Source organism: Callorhinchus milii, unplaced genomic scaffold (genome assembly GCF_018977255.1).
Source record: "Callorhinchus milii isolate IMCB2004 unplaced genomic scaffold, IMCB_Cmil_1.0 Scaffold19, whole genome shotgun sequence".
In the NCBI taxonomy this organism is placed as follows: domain Eukaryota; kingdom Metazoa; phylum Chordata; class Chondrichthyes; order Chimaeriformes; family Callorhinchidae; genus Callorhinchus; species Callorhinchus milii.
Window position 1 is genome coordinate 1,473,775 of NW_024704760.1, and position 20,782 is coordinate 1,494,556.

At 42.7% G+C, this 20,782-nt stretch overlaps 1 protein-coding gene across 1 annotated transcript; it reads left to right on the forward strand.

Annotated features, from left to right (window-relative positions):
- Nucleotides 1–10,368: 10,368 nt before the first annotated feature.
- Nucleotides 10,369–19,730, forward strand: LOC103182441 (nuclear transcription factor Y subunit alpha). The gene is made up of 9 exons (XM_007899461.2): nucleotides 10,369–10,487; nucleotides 13,693–13,813; nucleotides 15,275–15,415; nucleotides 15,782–15,913; nucleotides 16,454–16,556; nucleotides 17,546–17,694; nucleotides 18,428–18,601; nucleotides 18,841–18,936; nucleotides 19,697–19,730. The coding sequence occupies exons 2-9, from the start codon at nucleotides 13,742–13,744 to the stop codon at nucleotides 19,703–19,705; spliced, it is 876 nt and encodes a 291-aa protein (XP_007897652.1). The 5' UTR covers nucleotides 10,369–10,487; nucleotides 13,693–13,741; the 3' UTR covers nucleotides 19,706–19,730.
- Nucleotides 19,731–20,782: the final 1,052 nt, after the last annotated feature.

A 20,782-nucleotide genomic window follows, 5' to 3' on the forward strand; every position in this document is an offset into this window, starting at 1 on the left:
AGGATTGATATTTTCGTGCCTGTGGTGGTGTGAGCTCACGTATTAGAGCTGTGAGGCAGAGCGGTGGGAGGTAGAAGACATCCATTGGAAAAATAAAAGGAACTTACACAATAGACAAGTACGAGACTTTAAGCATTCAAATTTAAATCATTGCATTTGATACAGCGCCTTATCACGTCTTCGAGACGTCTCAAAGTGCTTCACAGAATATACTGTAAAGTGAATTGACTGTATATTTGTGGGCGAAACGCAGCATGCCACAAACAGTCGTGGATTGAAGTGACCAATTTTTTTTTTTTTTTTGAGGGATTATTACCAGTCGTGTGGAGTAAGGAAACTTGCCCAAGTTTTCGGCCTGCCGGGCATCGAATCCCAGAGTCTCCCTTGTCAGGCAAGTGTTCTAATCACTGAGGTACAGGACTCCTACAGAAATGTTGACTGTTATCAAGATATATTTTGTCATAGAGTGACCCAGGAATTATTCCTTCATCTCACAGAACATCTCGGATATCTTCACCCCCAGCCAATTTGTTCTTATTGCTTCACCCGCGCTGTCTTAAATGCAATTCCTTCAACTAACCTGACAGCGTCTGTCAACTGGTGCATTGTGTCACTAAGTGTTTCAGCTGCTGACAGAATGTGTGAGATATTTTAAGACTCCACTCAGCTGACACAAGTTGCCTCAAGAACAATTTAGTGACGGGGCTGTTTTGTAGCGGTCCAATTAACGAGTCGATGTGGGTAGCCTGACGAGCAACTTGAGCAAGTAATTAGAAGCGACAAACCTTTACAGCTCACTGGTCAGAGAAACCTGCTGTTTAGGAGCACGTCAATCGCAGTCAACACTGATTAGGGCACAAAGAGAATCTTGCTCCTGTCCAGGGAATGCTCCTGTGGCTTCGCTGTTCCTGGATGATGACAGGAACATTATGAGGGGCTGTGCGGCATGATTAGCGGGAGCGATGAACCCAAACTGTCGGAATTTAAGTGCAGTTCGGTAACTGCCAACGTGGGGTGATTGTCAATTCACGTGTTGGGCTTCTCCAAAGGCTCAATTTTGGGTCAGTTCACACGTTGCTGTGGAACAACGATAATAATGGTTGCATTTGATGGGTCACCTAGACTTTCAAAACTTCTCAAAGTGCTTCATAGGCTATTGCTGTAAGGCAACACTGACTGTATTTGTTGACGAACACAAGCACCAAAAGCAAAGTCCTATAAAGTGCCATGAAATGAATGATCAATTTAACTGGCGAATTGTTGGCCAAGACACGAGGAGGTAATCCCTTCTCTTTTCCAATTGTGTCACAGGATCTTGATCTCTTCCCAAAAACAGTATCTGTAACAATGCATCATACCCCCCAGCACTGCACTGGAAAGTCAGTCTGGAATGTGTGCTGAAGTCCCAGCAATGCTATTAAAATGCATCTCACTCACAAAAGTTATCCTTTGGTTAAATTACCATTGACGGGGGTTAAGGTATCTTCGACGGAAAATAATGTAGTGACAAAGCGAGGCTCCTTATTAACATCAAATCACTGTATATCATTAAAGATTAAGCCGGTGAGGCAACAAACAAGGATTGAAGAGAGCATTACATTTCCATCAGGTTAATTAATTAATGTTTTGTGATCTTCATTTTCTGGATGAGGTCTCGGGTCTGTGTAGAGCTGGATGTGTGAAAGGCTAATGAAGGAATGTGCAGGGACATGACATGTCAAGCGACTACAAGGATGGTGGAAGCCAAACTAGATGGACCTCAGTCTTCTTTCGTCTAGCTAATTCTCATGTGCTTATTTTCAGAGGTAAGAGACACGGAAGTTAAGATAATGGACTTGAAGTGTTTCTGAAAGGAATGCCTTTCTGGGATTAGGGGAGATTGAGAGATGTGTTAGGAAGGATTGTGAAACCTCAGTATTTTTTATGTGTCACTGATGAGGAATGTGAGGGTTGGATAAAAGGATAAATTGGGAATGCTGGAAATCCACAGCAAGTGAATGAGTATTGAGAAAAAAGTAAGTCTGGGTTACAGTTTTGGGCCTGAATGTTTATCAGAACTGAATCAGTAGCATTTATTTTTTAGGCTACAACATGCAGGGTAAAATGTGAAGGTGGCTCTTGATATATGGGTGGAATGCACTTTAAATCGAGGATAGAAATCTGGCGGGCGGGTGGGTCGGTAACCAGAGGACACAGATTTAAGATAATTGGCAAAAGAACCAGAGGTGAGACCAGGAAAAAAAAGTTGTTATGGTCTGGAAAGCACAGCCTGAAAGGGTGGTGGAGGCAGATTCGATAATAGCTTTCAAAAGGGAATTGAATAGGTACTTAAAAAGAAAAAATGTGTAGGGCGATGGGGCAAGAGCAGGGGGAGTGGGACTAGTTTGGTAGCTCTTTCAAAGACCCAGTAAAGGCACAATGGGCCGAATGACCTCCTTCTGTGCTGTAAGATTCTCTGATTCTATGAGAGCGGTTATATTCTAAAACGGTAGCCATGTATATGGGGTAGAGGTGTGCCTGGTCTAATGGAGGGAGCTCACTAACAATCTGAACCCATAACCTTCTGGTATCGAGTCCAGTTATCTTCTAACTGAGCGACATGGGAATCTTGTAAATAAAACATCAGGATTTTAAATTTAAACGTACTCCATTAAAACTTTATGTATCCTCATGTCAGTCTCTCTCTGTCTCTGTGTGGCTGACCTATTTGCTTTAACTTTCTTTTACAGTTTCCTAACCTATTTCTGCCTTTAAAATCCTTCGTATCACTCTCTTGTCCTTCCCCTGAGCTCCTGAAGTTCACTTTACAAGGAGCAAAAATTCGCTCACAAAATGGGGGTGAGGAAACAAAGCTCGCAGGTATTTTTGCAGGCGCTATGTTAGGAAAAAGGGGGAAACTATATATTTGTATATCTTTATAATAATAACAATAATCCTTGCATTTGATATAGCGCCTTGACATGTCGTTGAGAGCCAATTGCGCACATCAGTGTCTCACAAACAGTCGTGGATTGAGAAGAGAAGTAAAATGAGAGAAAATGCTGTAAATGTATTGTGCCAGACATCAGATCCTATCAGTTATCAGAAATAAAGCTGTGCTAAATTGCACTGTCAGTAATTCAGACAGTCCGTCTCACAGCGTAATTATAACAAAGTACATTACTGAATGCTGACATGACAGAGACATTATCAATATTTAATACACTGACAAAGACCAAACAGCTGGCTTTAACTAATGACGAGAGGATTGACATTTGTCAAGCATTAACTCTCCCATAAACATCTTAGCAACAACAACTAGAACATCCTGTTCCAGAAATTTCTGCAGAACCAATTCTTATTGATGTCTCGAGTGGTTGGGCACCAGCTGACATCTATTAACAGACTCATTGATTCAGAAGGTAACATTCTCTTGCTCTCACTCTCTCTCAGACATTTTGAGACAAACAGTTGTTAATGCTAATGCTAACAATGTTAGAAACAGAGGAACAGAAGTAGGCCATTCAGCCCCTTAAGCCTGTTCTGCCATTCTACTAGATCATGGCTGGTCTGCACCTCAACTCTAATTAAGTTGATCTTTCAAATGTCAACTGTTCAAAACGCACAAATCCACCTGGTGAGATGGTGCCATCTCCATACTTATGAAGCCTCCCCTGTGTTGTATGTGTTGTTACAGCACAGACTTCACAGAGATATACACAATGCTAAATGGGATTGAGAAAGTCAACCCAGCCAATACTTTCAGATACACCAAGGCAGCAGGATACGAAGGCAGAGGTTCAGGCTAGTGAAAGCAATTTCAGGGCCAATTCATTGAATGGGTGGAATAGGTTACCAGGAAGGATGGTTGAGGCCAGGAAGCTGGATTCATTTAAGAAACAACTTGATGCTGCAATGGGAAGAAGGTAGGGTGTGTATTCAGAATGGAGAAGATGGAATGGGTTGCAAGGCCCACTTCATCCAGATCTCCATTGTGATCATGTGATCCCTTCACATACGTCATATTGGACTTCAAAGCAGACTGGATTTGCTAACATTTCTGGTCTCATTAACTCTACCCGTAAGCTCCAGCTCATGCAGAATGCCACAGTCAGAATCCTCTCTACCCCATGCTCCACAGGGCCATTGCCCCCTTCCTCTGCAAACTCCACTGGCTCTCAGATCCTTAGTTGATTCCATCATGACCTCAGCCCAACCCCTACTCCGACAATCTCCTCCAGTATTTTCACCTTGCCGTGCCCTCTGCTCTTCTGGCTGCTGCTCATTCCGACTGAATGCTCCTCTGATCCGCTCAGCATCTTACCTTATCTCTGCTATTTTCATTTGTAACAAAACCTTCAAATGGAACAACAGGAGAAACCAACAAGAAACAGTGGAGGCATCAACACAGATTGTTGCCTGATTAATAATGGAGCTCCATCAGTTCCAATGCCTATCCTATCTATCTTATCAAACCACAAGATATTTAATTTGTGCAGTTCAGCATTTACCAGTGACAGACAGAGGGAGAGGAGAGAGAGCAGGTGGTTTTGTGCCTATAATGCAGAGGCAGGGAGGCTTGACAGATTTGTTTGGTTATGTGCAGAAAAGTACTTATGCAAATGCATTCCTAACAGAGAGCGAGGCTCACCAGCACTGAAGACCAAATAAACACAAAGGCAATGAGCTCTTTTGTGCCACTGTTGGGATTCCTACTCGACTTAAACCCGTATCTCATTAAAAAAGAGTCAGCTTTCTGCCTCTGCTAGTCAACAATCTGATCAAACAAGGTGCAATAAACCTGCCTTTCTGCTCGCCTCCAATCGCCTCGAGTGACAGTCTGATGCCATCTTGTGAATAAATTGGGAAGTGTCGTAGGAAGCAAGCCATTGATATTGAGAGAGAACTATTAAAATAAAATATACCCCGCTCTTTATTCAACGTCCCTGAAAATGCTTTTACAGTAAACCGCAAGCGAGAGGAGCCGGGTGCGATTCCCGGGCAGAGCGAAACGTTGGGCGAGTTTCATTATTCCACACTTCTCTGTTTACGTAGCAGTAAGTAGGAACCCGGTTGTTAGTTGATTGGCGAATCGTTTTCCAGGGGTAATAATCGCTCAATCCACGATTGTTTGTGGGTCACTGCTGTGCGCAATTGGCTGCCATGTTTCGCCCGTAAAATATTACAGTCAATACACTTTAAAGTATATTCCGTGAAGCGCTTTGAGACGTCTCAAAGATGTGATAAGGCGCTATATCAAATGTAAGGATTATTATTATAGTATAAACACAAGCACAGACTAGTTGGACCAAATTACCTGGTTCCATGCCATATGTAATTTATGTAAATTCCTCTTTGTATTATCCTGAGTATAACATGCTCCTAGCTGTCTGTTGTCGTAAATTCAGATGTATGTCCTCTATCTAAAACTCCCGACTTATCTATTATTCCACACGTACAAGTATTAAGTACCGAGAATTCTATTTTTGCTTTTTTTTAGTGTTGTCACTTGACCAGGTAAACAGTGGAATAAGCTGCATTTCCTTCGTTAATTAATCTGACTAGTCTGTAGTTGGTACTTGAACCTTTGAGAGGGAGCCTGCGGATTTAGGATGGTACTTACTTGAAATCTCAACCAATTATTGTTTTAGCATCCAGAAACAAATTTATAATTTTAAGCAGCCAGGCAGGGAAGATGAGGTCAACAAATTCAGCTTTGAAAAGTGGGTGAATTGTAACCACAGACATGGCCAGAAAAAATATTCAATCACTTTTGGCCTTTTGTGTTGTGGAAGCTGTCCTTTGTCTTGCACTTAATAATGAACGGAGCAGTTATCGCAATTGACCTTTCCCACTGCATCTGCAGAATGGTCTGAGCCACACGCAGAATCATACAATCGTGGAATCTTACTGCACAGAAGGAGGCCATTCAGCCCACTGTGGTTAGCTCCCTCCGTTAGACCAGGCATACTTCTGCTCCATGTACATTGCTACCCTCTTATAATGCAACTTCTCATACAATCATAGAATCATGGAATCTCACAGCAGAGAAGGAAGCCATTTGGCCCCTCGTGCCTGTGCCAGCTCTTTGAAAGCGCTATCCAACTTGTCGCACTCCCCAGCTCTTAGCCCATGGCCCTGCAAAATGTTCCTTTTCAAGTACCTATCCAATTCCCTTTTGATTCCTACTATCGAATTCAAGATCCTCATCCTCACCTACAAGGCCATTCACGGCCTTGCTCCCTCCTACCTCTCTGACCTACTATCCCCCTACTTACCTGCCCGTACCCTCCGTTCCTCTGGCTCCGGTCTGCTCCACATCCCCCGCCCCAACCGCCCTACCATCGGTGGCCTTCAGCCTCTCAGCCCCGAGACTCTGGAACTCCATCCCCCAGTGCCTTCGCCGCTTCCTCCCTTTCCTCCTTCAAGGCCGGTCTCAAGACCTTTCTCTTTGACCGTGCCTTCAGCTCCCCTCTCGGCTCTCTACCCTCTCCTCGCTCCCTCCCTTCCCTCCCCCCACCCTGGCCATTTCCCCCCTCCTCGCTCCCTCCCTTCCCTCCCCTCACCCTGACCATTTCCCCCCACTGCTCGGGTCCTGACCCAACTGTACAGCGCCTTGGGACGTCCTCCCGACGTGAAAGGCGCTCTATAAAAGGAATCTTGTTGTTGTTGTTGTTGAATCTGCTTTCACCACTTTTTCAAGCTGTGAGTTCTAGTTTGTAACAGCATAGGAACAGAAGTCTTTCAGGAGAGAAAGCAGTATGCAATGCAACCTTCTCAAGACTTTATTGTCCCATAGAAAATGGTCTTTCAGTAGATCTCCTCTGCTGTTTTTAGTAAATGAAGAATGTATAACTGGTGGGGGTGGGGGTGTGGGGGAGGATTGAAGTGACAAGTTGTCAGGTTTACTTTCTACATAACTAACTCTAGCATAATGTAGATCCTTTATTCAACCTTGAGTCTTTCACATTGAATTATATGCAGTCATATTGGATTACTGTAGAATATCTGAAACACCAATTAAGCAAAGTGTTATGCAGCAAATCCGACACAAGGTAGACAATCTGCATATTGTACATTTTAGGAGTGTCCTGCAAGCTACATTTGGAGAAAAGTTCAATCGCTTGTGTTCCATTGTACTAGCCAGCAATGTAAACCTGCTGTGATTTGTACAACTGTAGCATTGTAAAATCCACTACATTCCAATCTTTGATGCAATATCATTAACCATGTTTTTTTTTAAACAGCAACAATAATTGTGTTGGAATGATTATGCAGTATAATTAAGTGGAATACCAATAAATTCAACCTAAATCGAAATTTTACACTTTTTCTCTTTTATTTTATGAAACCAATCTGCTTATGGTCCCCACATTACATTGAAGGTAACTTTAGGTGATAGTCTCAGATCTTAATATTTGGATATTTTCTCTGCATTTATGAGTTTTTTTATACTAATTCAATAACATGTATGTGAATGGCTTGATATTATAATTATAATCCTTGCATTTGATATAGCGTCTGTCATTGAGACGTCTCAAAGCGTATACTGAAAAGTGAATAGACTGTATATTTTTGTAGTAGAATAGTTTGGTAAGTAAGCATTGTTTATGTGTCATTACTTTTATACTAACTTCTGTTTTTGAACTTGTTTAATTATTTATGCAAACTGACACGTGAAGGGGTTCTGCAAGTCAAAGCTATCCTTGGGCATATTGTAGTTCTTGTTTGTGGATTGTAAATTTAGCTTCATTGGTTTTAATGCTGTTATACTTCAGATTATTGATCACTGTAGGCTGAATGATATCCAACTGGATCCAACTTGTCATTGTGTCATGGAAGATAAATGAAGAGTTTTGAGTGAACGTATTCTCCTCCTTCCAGGCGATATTTAAAATGAAGGAAGTGAGTTTAAGATTGATACTGCCATGTGCGTATCTATCCTAGGTTATTCTTCAATCTTCTTTGTTTGCTTGGTGGGAACTTGTCTCTTTGCTTTTCTCAACAATGAAAACATTGAATAGTAGTAATAATTCTTACACAAACAATTGTATCCCACAAACAGTTTTGGGATGAATCTAGCAATTTTCTTTGTTATACAAATGTAATCTTGTTGTTGTTTTGATTTTGAGTTGGTGCAGGATCAAGAAATGGCATTTTACTTAAAAGCTGTTGTTGTTGGAATTTACAATCCTAAGCAGTGAGTTAACGATAAGAGAAATCTGACTGCAATTTTCACCATTTCAGCCAGAAGTGTGATTTGTGGCTGTCTCAACCGCATTATTAAAGATTGTATGTGTGTGGAGATTTCCATGTTTCAAAATTAACAAGCGTTACAAAAGTGCGTGAGACAGGGCTGTTAATAAAAGGGTCATGAATTCCACATTGCCTTTTGTATTGCGACAAGCTACACAAAACATAATCACTTAAAAATAAAGGATAATTCAAGCAGAAAGATCTTCTTTCTGGCTTCTTAGATAATTAATTGAGTTGAAGGATATTCGCTCTTGATTCTCTGGGAATCTTTATGATTCTGTGTCACATTCAGAGCCATTCGGTGTTTTATCATTGCGTTGATGTACTGGAAATCATTTCAAAATATTGTATTTAGGAGATCTTTGTTAACACCGTAAAATTTAACTGAGGGAAATATTAAGAGAAACCAGGAACTAGATGAGTGTGTGTATTAATGAAGCCAAGAGTTTCTTGGTGAAAGGTTACAGCTGCAGTCTCAATCCCTTTTGAGTTTCATTATCCTTTGGCTTGCATGCAACACATTTGTATTGCAATTGCCTTGAAGTGGTGCTTGCCGGTTAGTGTTTAGAAAAGTCAAAGTAGTTACAATTTAGAAATTAATTTCTGCGAGATTAGACAAGAGTTGGTCAGGTCCCTGAAGCTTTATTTTCATCTGAAGGTAAAAAAAAACCGAGCGAGTGTCAGATAACTGCAATTAATAAACCCGATAGGTTCGAAACATTTCAAAATGCTTCACAGGTAATTGCTGTCAAGTGCAGGTAAATGGAGCAGCCAATGTATGTAAAACAAGGCAGGATACACAAAAACTCACGAAACGAATGGTCAAAATATCTCCGGAATTATTGGCCTTGGCCAGAGGATGCAGAGACAAGCTCCTTCCTCTTTTGAAGATTTACAGGATCTTTGACAGCCATATGAACAGGCACACGGGACTCCCAATTTGTTTCATCCCAAGGGCGCTTCATACTCCTGACTATCCAGCGTTCAAACCCACCCCCCCCCCCAAAACCGCTCCCCCCACCCAGTACCCCCAGCACTGCACTGGAGTGCCAGGGCTGGACTGTGAGCTTGAGTGCTGATGTGTGACCCACACCTATAAAAAATATCCATCCTGGAGACACAACTGGTAAGCCAAGATACCATCTCAATGCCAACTCCACCCCCACCACCTCACCCTTTTTCCTCCCCCCTTTTTCCTCACCCCCACCACCTCCCCCCTTTTTCCTCCCTCCCCCACCACCTCCCCCCCTTTTTCCCCTCCCCCCAGAGACGACAACGACAACAACAAGATTGCATTTACGGAGCGCCTTTCGCGTCGGGGGGACGTCCCGAGGCGCTGGACAGTCGGGTCGGGGCCCGAGCAGTGGTGGTGGGTGGAGGGGGGGGGGGGACGGTCAGGGTGAGGGGAGGCGAGGGAGCGAGGAGGGGGGGAGACGGTCAGGGTGAGGGGGGAGACGGTCAGGGTGAGTGGAGGCGAGGGCGCGAGGAGGGGGGAGATGGTCAGGGTGAGGGGAGGCGAGGGAGCGAGGAGGGGGGAGATGGTCAGGGTGAGGGGGGGAGACGGTCAGGGTGAGGGGAGGCGAGGGAGCGAGGAGGGGGGGAGACGGTCAGGGTGAGGGGGGAGATGGTCAGGGTGAGGGGAGGGAGGGGGCGAGGAGGGGGGAGATGGTCAGGGTGAGTGGAGGCGAGGGAGCGAGGAGGGGGGAGATGGTCAGGGTGAGGGGAGGCGAGAGAGTGAGGAGGGGGGAGACGGTCAGGGTGAGGGGAGGCGAGGGAGCGAGGAGGGGGGAGATGGTCAGGGTGAGGGGAGGGAGGGGGCGAGGAGGGGGGAGACGGTCAGGGTGAGGGGGGAGATGGTCAGGGTGAGGGGAGGGGAGGGAGCGAGGAGGGGGGAGACGGTCAGGGTGAGGGGAGGGGAGGGAGGAGGGAGGAGGGGGGGGGGTGGGGGGGGGCTGAAGGCACAACCTGACCCACCAAACAGCTGAGGGACACCACCTGTTGCCAAGTCTGGGCCACCAAGGCGCTGCGCGCGCACCCTGCCCGCCGGAGCTCGCGCCTGCGCACACTCGGCTTCCCCTCCCCCCCCACAGCAGCAGCGCGGCGGCGGGCTGGCGCATGCGCGGAGGCCGCCCTCGCCGAGGAGAAGGCTGCTCGCTCGCCCGTTGGTCGCCATCTTGTGCTGCTGCCTTCCTATTCGCCGCCGGGCCATTGTGTTGAATACCGGAGCCAATCAAGAGGGGCAAAAGCGCGGGGTAAGTCCGGCAAATTACCGCCAGCCGGAGAGCGGGGAGCCGGTCAGCGGCCGGGGGGAGTGAGCGGGAGAGGGGAGCGGGGCCCGGGGATAGCGAGGCGTTTGTGAGGGGAGAGGGGCTTGAGGGGGGGAGAGCGGCCGTGCGGCGGCTCCTCTTGAGGGGAAGTAATAAAAAGGTCGACGCTCACCATTGACAGCCCTGGGCCGTCCGTCTCGTCGCCTTCTTCCCTTCCTCGCCTCGCCTCACCCGCCACACCGCGCGCACACGCCCTCGCCCTCCCGAGGGTCCCCCCCCCCTCCTGCTCTGGGTCTACGCGGTCCGCGCATGGCGGCGCGAAGGCGCGAGCGGGCGACCCGGATCCCCTGGGCGGGAAATGGCGCCCGGCGGCCGGTTTGGCGCTGAGGCGATATATGTGTGTGTGTGTGAGTGTAGTGAGGTGGGTGTGTGGGTGTAGGGCGGGTAATCTGAACTGAAACAACCAGAGGAGTTTTTTTTAAAAAAATATATATAAATCTATAGTAATAAAATCTATATGATGATAAAATGGCTCAGGAATGCATCCCTCCTCCTCCTCACTCACTCACTCACTCACTCCAGTGTAAAGTGGGGGGTTGGAGCCAGGTTTGGGTGTGTGTGGCGGGGATCGAGGTGTACAGGGAACTAACCGCGTGATTAAAAGTGTGTGATATATATATATATGTGTGTGTGTGTGTGTGTATATATAATAAATGGCACAGAAAGGTTCCCCTCCTCACTCCCTCGCTCCCTCACTCCGGTGTAAAGTGGGGTTTGAGCCCGGTTTTGGCGGGGCGTCTCTGGCAAAGTGTTTGCCGAAATGGCGGGGAGCGGAGTGTGCAGAGAGACATGTGATTTTTTAAAAAAAAACAAAAACCCTATGTAGACATTATATACACACGTGTGTGTGTGTGTGTATATATATAAAATAAATTGCAATGGAATTTCCCCCCTTCTCCTCAACTTAAAGAGTACAAGTGGTGTTGGTGCCAGGTTTGTGTGTGTGTATTGTATTGTGTGTGTGTGTGTGTGTGGAAATGGCGGGGGGCGAGCAGGGAAGGAGGGAATGGTGTGACAGGAGCTCGGACGGTCATCGTTGTGATGGTTCCCAGCGTTGAAATGGGAAGGGGAGACTCGAGACTCCCAGCGTGTGTGTGTGTGTGTGGGGGGGGGGGGGGGGGCTGGGAATTCTGATATTAAAAGGATCTGTAACTCCTACCACCCCCCAGTCACACACACACACAGATAGACAGACAGACACTCCTCTCTCTCTCACACACACACACACACACACACTAAATATACTGTTTCCAAGAGGCAGCGATCACTCCCGACCTCCCCTCAGCGCTCAAGTTTCTCCCCCCTCTCTTTTTTCAAACTGACGTTGAGGTGAGAGGGAAGGGGGAAGGGGGGGGGGGGGAGGATTCAGCACCTTTTCAGCAAATCGATCCGATCAATTTTCAACGCGGGGATCATCCCTCTGTTGCGATGAATCGCGTGGGATTTTTGTTTTTTTTTATTTAAAAAAAGAAGAGACCGGGAGTGAAAACTTATTGGTGGGTCCGTCTTTGAAACGAGGGCGGGATTCCGGGTTGTGAGGGTGTGGGGGTTGGGGGAGGGGTTCCCTCTGCCATTGGTGTTTGTAAGCCAAGGGACGTAACTTTCTTGTAATGTGCTTCTGGGTAAGGTATTAATTCTCCCGATAATACGGCAGCATTTGTAATTTACAGTCTCAGGTTTTCTCTTTAACTCCCGACTGTGGAGTCCTGTGGCTCAGTGGTTGGAGCACTCGCTTTGCAAAGCGAGAGACCTGAGTTCAATCCCCGGCAGGTGAGGGCCAAACCTTGGGCAGGTTTCCTTACTCCACACAGAGCCTAATAATATTCCCTCCAAAACCCCAAAACAATAATAAATTGGTCATTTTCAATCCACGACTGTTTGTGGGACATCGCTGTGCGCAATTGGCTGCCGCGTTCGCCCACAAATATACAGTCAATTCACTTTACTGTGAAGCGCTTTGGGACGTCCTCTCGACGTGAAAAGCGCTATATCAAATGCAAGGATTATTATTATAACTCACCTTATCCCCACACACACGGTAACGGTGACTTTGTGTGGTGCTGCTGTAAACATCTTCGTTAGAAGGGCTTCTGTTCAATTAAAAGAAAACGCATTATTATTACTACAGTTGGCCATTAAAAAAAAAGCACGGGTGTCGACATTTTTGAAACAAAAAAAACCACTGCTTTTGGGGTTTATTTTAATTCCCGTCATATAAACCGAACCGATCGCGTGGATTACAATTTACTGCACGGGTTGGTTCTTCTGTCTGTGTTGTGATAAAAATGTTCTTTCCGAGGGCGAGATCTCAGTTTGATTGATCTCCGCTGGTGTTTGCAATTTTTAAAATCAAACCAGTATCAAACCAGTTCATCTTGCTCAGGCATTTTATACCAATCGTAAGATCGAAATAACGTGTTGTGATAATGAGGTGCTGTCATTGTGATACGAGTGGCGTTTACACATAATTGTAATTATTTCCCCTTCAAAAAAGATATATTTAGTTAGCTGCGGAATCGTTATGTAGGTGGCGGTCGTACCCCAAAATTACCTTAGGTGGGGGGTTAAGAGTGTTCTGAGGTTTCGAACAGAGTAGTGTCAATTATTTTCTGTGGGTGAGTTAGTGGATGTGATTTGTGAGGTGGCTTTATCGATTCAGAAATCTCAAGCTTTATAGGTCTAAAGCTGACAATTTGAATCGATACGTTTAAAGTTATCAAGTAAGTCTACATGAAAGATGAAAATTTAGTCCATCTGTTCTGCCCTGGTTTAGTTTTTCGATTCCTGTTTATTGATTTGTGTTCAATGGATATGCAGATGGAGGAAAAAGATGCTGAGCAAAATTCTGTGTTTAACTGCTCAATTTCTGATGTTTTGACATCTCATTAAGTATTAAGTTAACCGTGCTCAGCTACTGTTGGTTTGGCATATTGTTTGTATTTACACTGCATATGCAACTCATCACCTGTCCACATGCTTGTTTTATCTATATGCTAATTATTGCCTTTGGACTGACTGGAACTGCCTTGATATGTTTATATGGAAGCCTCAGAACATGGTGTAAAGCGTGTGATTTACAGACTAAATTAGGATTTCACATCCATCTCTGACTGTGCTTTGTATTTATTAGGTTTTCCCCATCCTCCCTTTGAACAGCCATCTGCAAATTCGCATTAATAATGGAACAATACACAGCAAATAACACAAATTCAACTGAACAGATAGTGGTTCAGGGACAGATTCAACAACAGGTATGGATCAAATGGGCTTATAAACTTGCATTAAAACGTTTATCGTGAAAGCATTTCTAAAGCGCTTTAATATGTTAATACATTTCAAAAAGTGTTTTGCACAATGAGTTACCTTGAAGCGAAGAGGCTTTTTTTGTTTAGGCATGTGCAACAGCTGATCAATGCTTGTGAGGCCCCAAAACAGGAATGAAATGCACAACCAAATAAAATTTCCATTTGGTGAATTTGTACGAGGGAGTACGTTGGGTTGTACGTTGGGTTTGGCGGAGGAAGCTAGCTGTAATGAAAGAAAATTATCATTTGCATTATGTATTTAATGTAAATTGTGCAATCATTTATCTATTATAAATGAAATCCTATCACCCTGTGTTTTGCGTCCCTATAAAAACAGTCATTGATTCAAAACTTGTAATATAGTGAAAGTAGCAGCCACTTTTGTTACTGATCATAAGTTTCCAAAAAAAAACGGTACTTAATCTTCTCATTTTGAACTCCTTCAAAAATGATTTGAAAGATAAATGTTTGTTTTAATGGTTGTGGAAATAATTTCTAAATGTAGTTACTTAAAATAATTAATGATCCCTGAGGAAAATCTGCATGTTTTAGGTGAGCCTGAAATAATACTGCATCTAATTGTGGCAGACACAGTTTGCTCAAAATAGTGTTTCCACAGATTATGATAGAAGTCTATGTTCTTGCAGTATCCAAGATGGTTTTGATACATATATTTGATTAGGGTTCATGAGATGAAGAGAAGTAAATTTGTACATGTTAGGTTTCATAATGATCTATATCTGTTCTGGACAAGTACTTCCTTCTCCGGTTGTAGTAGCTGTAGTTGTCTTGGACAAGCAAATTGCTGGGGCTTCTGTGGATGAATGTGAAACATTCCTCATTAATAATTTACCATATATTAAGCAAGTGCTTATGCATTCCGCAATGTTGAGCTGATCATGACAAAAATAAATGCACATCATATTTAAAACCTGATTACATTGGATCCGGGAAAATAAATAGTGATGTGACATTGTAGTGGAATTTATTTGTCCACAGGTTAAGTAATGTAAAGCTCTCCATAAGCAGTTTCCTTTTCATTACTAGTGCCTCTGTATTCTGTTTCTCCATATATTATTCAACAATCTGGATTCAGAATCTTAAACCTTTGTTTGATAAGTATGCGTTTTATATAAGACAGTAACATTCTGTCCCCAATATACTGTGTATGCTTTGATTCCAGTCTTAATACAAAATTCAATGCTTAAAGTTGAATCACGAACAGTCTAGTTAAAGCTACTTGAAGCTTGTTTGGGAAGGGATCAACAACATTATTCACTAGAGATAATTGATTTTATTCTGTTGATTGTACATCTAAAATGATTTTCAGATTGTACTGCATTTCCAAATCTCACACAAAGATCTGCATTCATTTGTGCTTTCTTTCCTAATCGTGAATTGATTCAGGGCCAGCCTTTAATGGTGCAAGTAAGTGGCGGTCAGCTTATCACCTCCACTGGTCAACCAATCATGGTTCAAGCAGTGCCTACAGGTCAAGGGCAGACCATTATGCAGGTCCCTGTCTCTGGAGGGCAGGGCATACAACAGGTCAGCTAATTATGCTTATAGTTTTATACATCATAAAATAAAAAAACCTACATCAATTATTTTGATTGGGTACATGTTTTCTGCAGTGATTATTTAGAAAAAAGATCTGTAACAACTTGTTTCCCATAAATGTGTATATTTTTATGTTCTTGCTAAATTTTACAGTCATTTGAAGACATTTGCTATTTACAAAAAAGCTTTGCTATTTTGTGGTTATTGGTTGTTTCTTCTCTTGTCAGTACGATGGGTATATAATGTATTCTATTAATAAATGAAGCAGTATCTTCAGTACATTACAAATTGTGTGCAGTCTGTTGCATCTTAATATAATCTTCTGTTATGTTTGGTCATTTTAATGCGTTTTAGATCCAGCTGGTTCAGCCTGGCCAGATCCAGCTTCAAACAGGACAGGCTGTTCAAGTCCAAAATCCACAGGGTCAGGCACAGCAGATTATTATACAGCAACCTCAGGCAGCTGTAACTGCTGGGCAGACACAGGTAAATTACACCAACACTATAATCTCAATCCGATCGGCGCATTTGCTTTGTGCCGTTTGTTTGTTGGGCCAGGATGTTAGACACAGCACTTAACAGAATCAGGGAATGTTGTCTCTTGAACTGCACACATTTCTCTTGAATGCTTCATTTCCTGTAGCTTAGTGGTTAGAGCACTTGCCTCGCAAGCGAGAGGGCCTGGGTTCGATTCCCAGGCAGGGACAAACGTTGGACAAGTTTCCGGGGATAATCTATATTTTTTTAAAAATGGGTTAGGGTCACTCAATCCAAGACTGTGGGACACTGCTGCGCGCAATTGGCGTTTCGCTCACAAAATATACTGTCAATTCACTTTACAGTGTATTCTGTGAAGTGCTTTGAGATGTTTCAGAGACATGATAAGGCGCTACATCAAATGCAAGAATTATTAAGGATTATTATTATTTCCCAGGCCACATTGGATACTGTCATACGCTCAATGCTTAGCAGTTGTGCTGCTGTTGACTTGTAAATATGAATGTTTAATTTTCTCAATCCTAACAGGGTCAACAGCAAATCGTACAAGGTCAGCAGGTAGCACAGACTGCGGAGGGGCAGACAATTGTGTACCAGCCAGTCAATGCGGATGGCACCATACTCCAACAAGGTAACCACTAAGGCAATACTGCCACTTTGTATTGTTAAAAATGGTAAAATACCTGTTAAGACTTATTGATTTGGGATTTTACTGTTAAAAGATTTACTTTTTATATTAAAAAAAAGCAAAACAGTACACTGCCCCAAAATTGCCTTTAACAATGGTTAGAACGTTGAATACTCGGGCTGCCTTATTTGTTTTTCGCACGTAAACTGAAATTTGCTGTGTGTTTAAAATAAGCTTTATAGTCTGAAATCCAAAACATGGCAAAGTCACCTGTCTAAATGAAGGCACTGTGTGCTACCAAGGTTTTAAGTCACTGGTTGGGACATCTTCCAACTTCAAATGCAAAATCAGAATTTTGCAGTTTGTCAAAAACATGTCACAAGGTGGCTTGTTCTCTGATCTCTTCCAATGTTGATTTTGAGCCAGGCAATTAGGGAAGCATCCTCGAAGCCTCAGTTAACAAGTTTTCCCATTTGTTTCCATGAACCATGTGGGTAAACAGATAGTCCCTGTTTTCTGCTGAGTTTGTATGTGTGAATGATTACATTAATTATTATATTTAAATAAAAATATTAATTGCCAAAATGATTGCAAGATTCATATTTATCATGTATGCCCCATATTTTCTATTAGCACACACCACATACACAACAACAACTTGTATTTATAGTGCGTAACCACTGAAATGTGAGCAAAATTTCTAAGTGTTTAGAAGTTGGAATTATTTTAATTTGAAATTGATTTTATTCAATTATTTGAATGATCTAAAATAAGCCCTACTTCTAAAGCTATCAAGCAATGTGACTTTTTTTGTTCAAAAAAACGCTGTTTAACATTTCTCAAAGTGAGGGATTAATTTTGTTCCTTTCATTTTTCTTTGTTTTCTTCTCACTGTACATCTTTCTTGCTGTGCTCTCTCTCTCTCGCTCATTTCCTCATCGTCTTGTCTCGCCTCTCTGTGTTATGTGCTAAAGTTGCAGTCCCTGTTTCAGGCATGATCACCATTCCCGCTGCCAGCCTTGCTGGAGCCCAGATTGTCCAGACAGGAGCCAGCACAAGCACCACAAATAGCAGCCAGGGCACTGTTACAGTAACGCTACCTGTCACGGGAAGCATGGTCAATGCAGGTGGCATGGTAATGGTAAGCTGAATTTAGAAAACCAATATGATGAATATGTTCAACTAAACCACGTTTATTACTCAAATCAAATATGATGACTTGGCCCAATTGATATCACACCTTACCTTAAGATCGGAAGGTTGTGGATTAAACTCCCCATTGACAAGACTTTCAACTTGCAATCTAGGCTGATGCTACAGTGCAACGATGGGGGAGCACTTAGTTGTTGGAGGTGTCCTCTTTTGGGAGAGACTTTAATACATCACTCCATTAGCCTATTCAGGTTCCCTGACACTATTCGAAAAGAGAAAGTTTTTCCCAATGTCCTGGTCGGCAGTCGTCGCAATAAATTGGTCATTGAATTCCTTGCTGTTTATGAACATTTGCCTACAAATGCATGGTCGCTGCACTTGACAGCAATTTACGGCCTTTTGAGACCTTTCAACGTTCTATCAAATGCAAGAAGTATTGTAAATAATTGTTTTAAATTTAAAAGGGTTATTTTTTAAATGAAAGGGATAATCTTATGGAATGATAAATGATAAACCATCATCAATTCTTGTAACATAGTACAACACTGACTTGTCCCAAAGATGATGCAGATATGCTATGAACTTGAAGGGGATTCACTAGTCAAGGCTCTGGGGAGGAATTTGCACCATAGAGGTATATAGAGTAGAGCAAGCTCTCATTACACCCTTGACTGTATTCATTCTAAACCTTATCCTTCTCTTTATAAATATGATCTGTGTAGATGGTACCCGGTACTAGTACTGTTCCAGCGATGCAAAGAATCCCTTTGCCAGGTGCAGAGCTGCTAGAGGAGGAACCCTTATATGTAAATGCCAAACAGTATCATCGAATACTAAAGAGGAGACAGGCACGAGCCAAACTAGAAGCAGAGGGTAGAATTCCAAAAGAGAGGAGGGTAAGTGGGGTAATGACTAAATCTTTCATTACATATAAAGATGCTAATTTAAGACATTGTGTACTTTAGCCTTACTTGAATTGTGTGTTAGAAAGACCTTGCATTGTCAGTCATCTAATTTCTCTGGTAGTAATTAACAGAATGATATGCCTCTTTGCATTTGATATAGCATCAAGCTTCCTGTCAAAGCATCATTTGTTCTCCCGGCGCTTGTCAACAACTTTTTTTTCTTTTTGCAGAAATACCTCCATGAATCGCGTCATCGTCACGCGATGCAGCGAAAGCGTGGAGAAGGTGGTCGTTTCTTTTCTCCTAAGGAGGGTGACGAGAATATTGTGAGTTCTGTTTTCCTGCCTACAAATAGTTTAAAGCAGAGCCTCAAGATTGAGTTTACAAACTGAGTTAACTTCTCCCAAGTTTCTTTTCTCCTATTGTAAAGTCAACATGGATTATGCTATTTTCTTTTGTTAAAGGAAACTTTTATTTCTTTATTTTGAAAGCAAAACGTAGTAAAGTCCTCCAAGCCTTGACCTCTTTAAAAAATAGAATGTTAAAAAATAGAACAGGGAACAAGGTTTTCAAATATTTACATTTTTTTTATTAAAAGGGCCAATGTTGTTACTTCCTCCATTTCATGTTCTCTCTAAATAGTTAAAATGAGTAAAAGATCAGCACAACATCAAACTGTAGGAGGTTCCTTGCTCCTGTAGTCTCACACGATTCTAACTTCTATAACACAGACTATTTTATCAGACAGCGAACTGATGTGTGTGAAATAAGTGACGTTAAAGTATGTAAATATCATGCATTTATGCAAGGGCCAGCCATAGTTGTCATTTTGTCCCACAAGATGAGAGGTATTATGTGTGTGTGTGTGTGTCTGTCATCTCCCGCGCTCAAATATATACAGTTAAGAAAAAGATGAAAATTGAGCCCTTTTTTAAAGATTTATGATTGTGCAAGGAGCACCCTAGGCTGAGTTTCATTCTCGTGAAGTGAGTTAAGAAAGCCCTGAAATGTATGTTTGAAAACCAGCCTTGAGGATTATCAGCTATGATTTCTGTTTGTATTTATTTGTATATTTGTATTCAACAGCCTGAATAAGATTTCTGGGTAGGCGAGAGAAAAATAAAAAAGGTACAGTATTATTCTGTTACATTTTCAGAGCAATGGCCACCAAGTACATCACCCTGCCTCAAAGTATTCTAAAATGTTCACCTCCCTACTTTTCAGCCAAGATAACATTTGCAACAGGGCAGCCATCTTAAATTTTTCACCTTTGTGCGTTTACTTGAGTTGATTTTATCTGTTAATGAATGGGGCTACTGTTTATCATCGTATCAAATGAAGCTGGTTAGTTGCAGATATTTATTCAATGACAAAAACAGAAGTCGCTGGGTCCTTCCCAACGTGCCCCAGTTCTGACGATGGGTCGTGGACCCGAAATGTTGACTCACTTTCCTTTCTCCATAGATGCTGCCTGACCTGCTGAGTGTTCCCAGCGACTTCTGTTTTTGTTTTCAGATTTCCAGCATCTGCAGTACATTGCGTTCTGTTTATTCAGTGAGATGTCGATCCACCGCCTTGGGATGTCCTCCCAACGTGAAAGGCGCTATATGAATGTAATTTGTTGTTGTTGTTAAATTCAATGCTTTGCAAAAAACGAAACTGGAACATTATCAGCAGGTTTCCTCTTACAGTTCATAGGTTACACAACCCCAAGGAGAAAGTTGCTGTAATTTCCACAATACAGGAATTGTACAAAACTCTAGGTTCACACCATGATTGTAGGTTCTTCACGTTGGAACATTTTTTTTACCCCTGTCAGTAGACTGTACTGTGAGCTAGGTATTCAATATAAGATGGCAAATCTATGTAGAATTTGAGATTTTGATCTGCCCATGTTTTCACCAATTTAATATCGACACTGTTAGCAATAATAATAATCCTTACATTTGATGTAGCGTCTTATCACGTTTTCGAGACGTCTCAAAGTGCTTCACAGAATATACGGTTAAGTGAATTGACTGTATTTTGCAGGCAAAATGCATTATCCAGCAGGAATTAGATTGGGTGAAGGTTAAAACGATTCCACCACAAGTAATCATCACCCTTTTCCTCTTTGACAGAAGCACCAGCAACAGAATGAAGAAATAGTGGGTCAGGTGATCAGGGTGGCCT

Excerpts from the sequence above, each read along its gene's own strand:
- LOC103182441 (XM_007899461.2), top strand. The coding sequence starts at position 13,742 with ATGGAACAATACACAGCAAATAACACAAATTCAACTGAACAGATAGTG. Across the intron at positions 13,814-15,274 it reads AGGGACAGATTCAACAACAG|GGCCAGCCTTTAATGGTGCA; the intron begins GTATGGATCAAA and ends GAATTGATTCAG. Across the intron at positions 15,914-16,453 it reads TAACTGCTGGGCAGACACAG|GGTCAACAGCAAATCGTACA; the intron begins GTAAATTACACC and ends CAATCCTAACAG.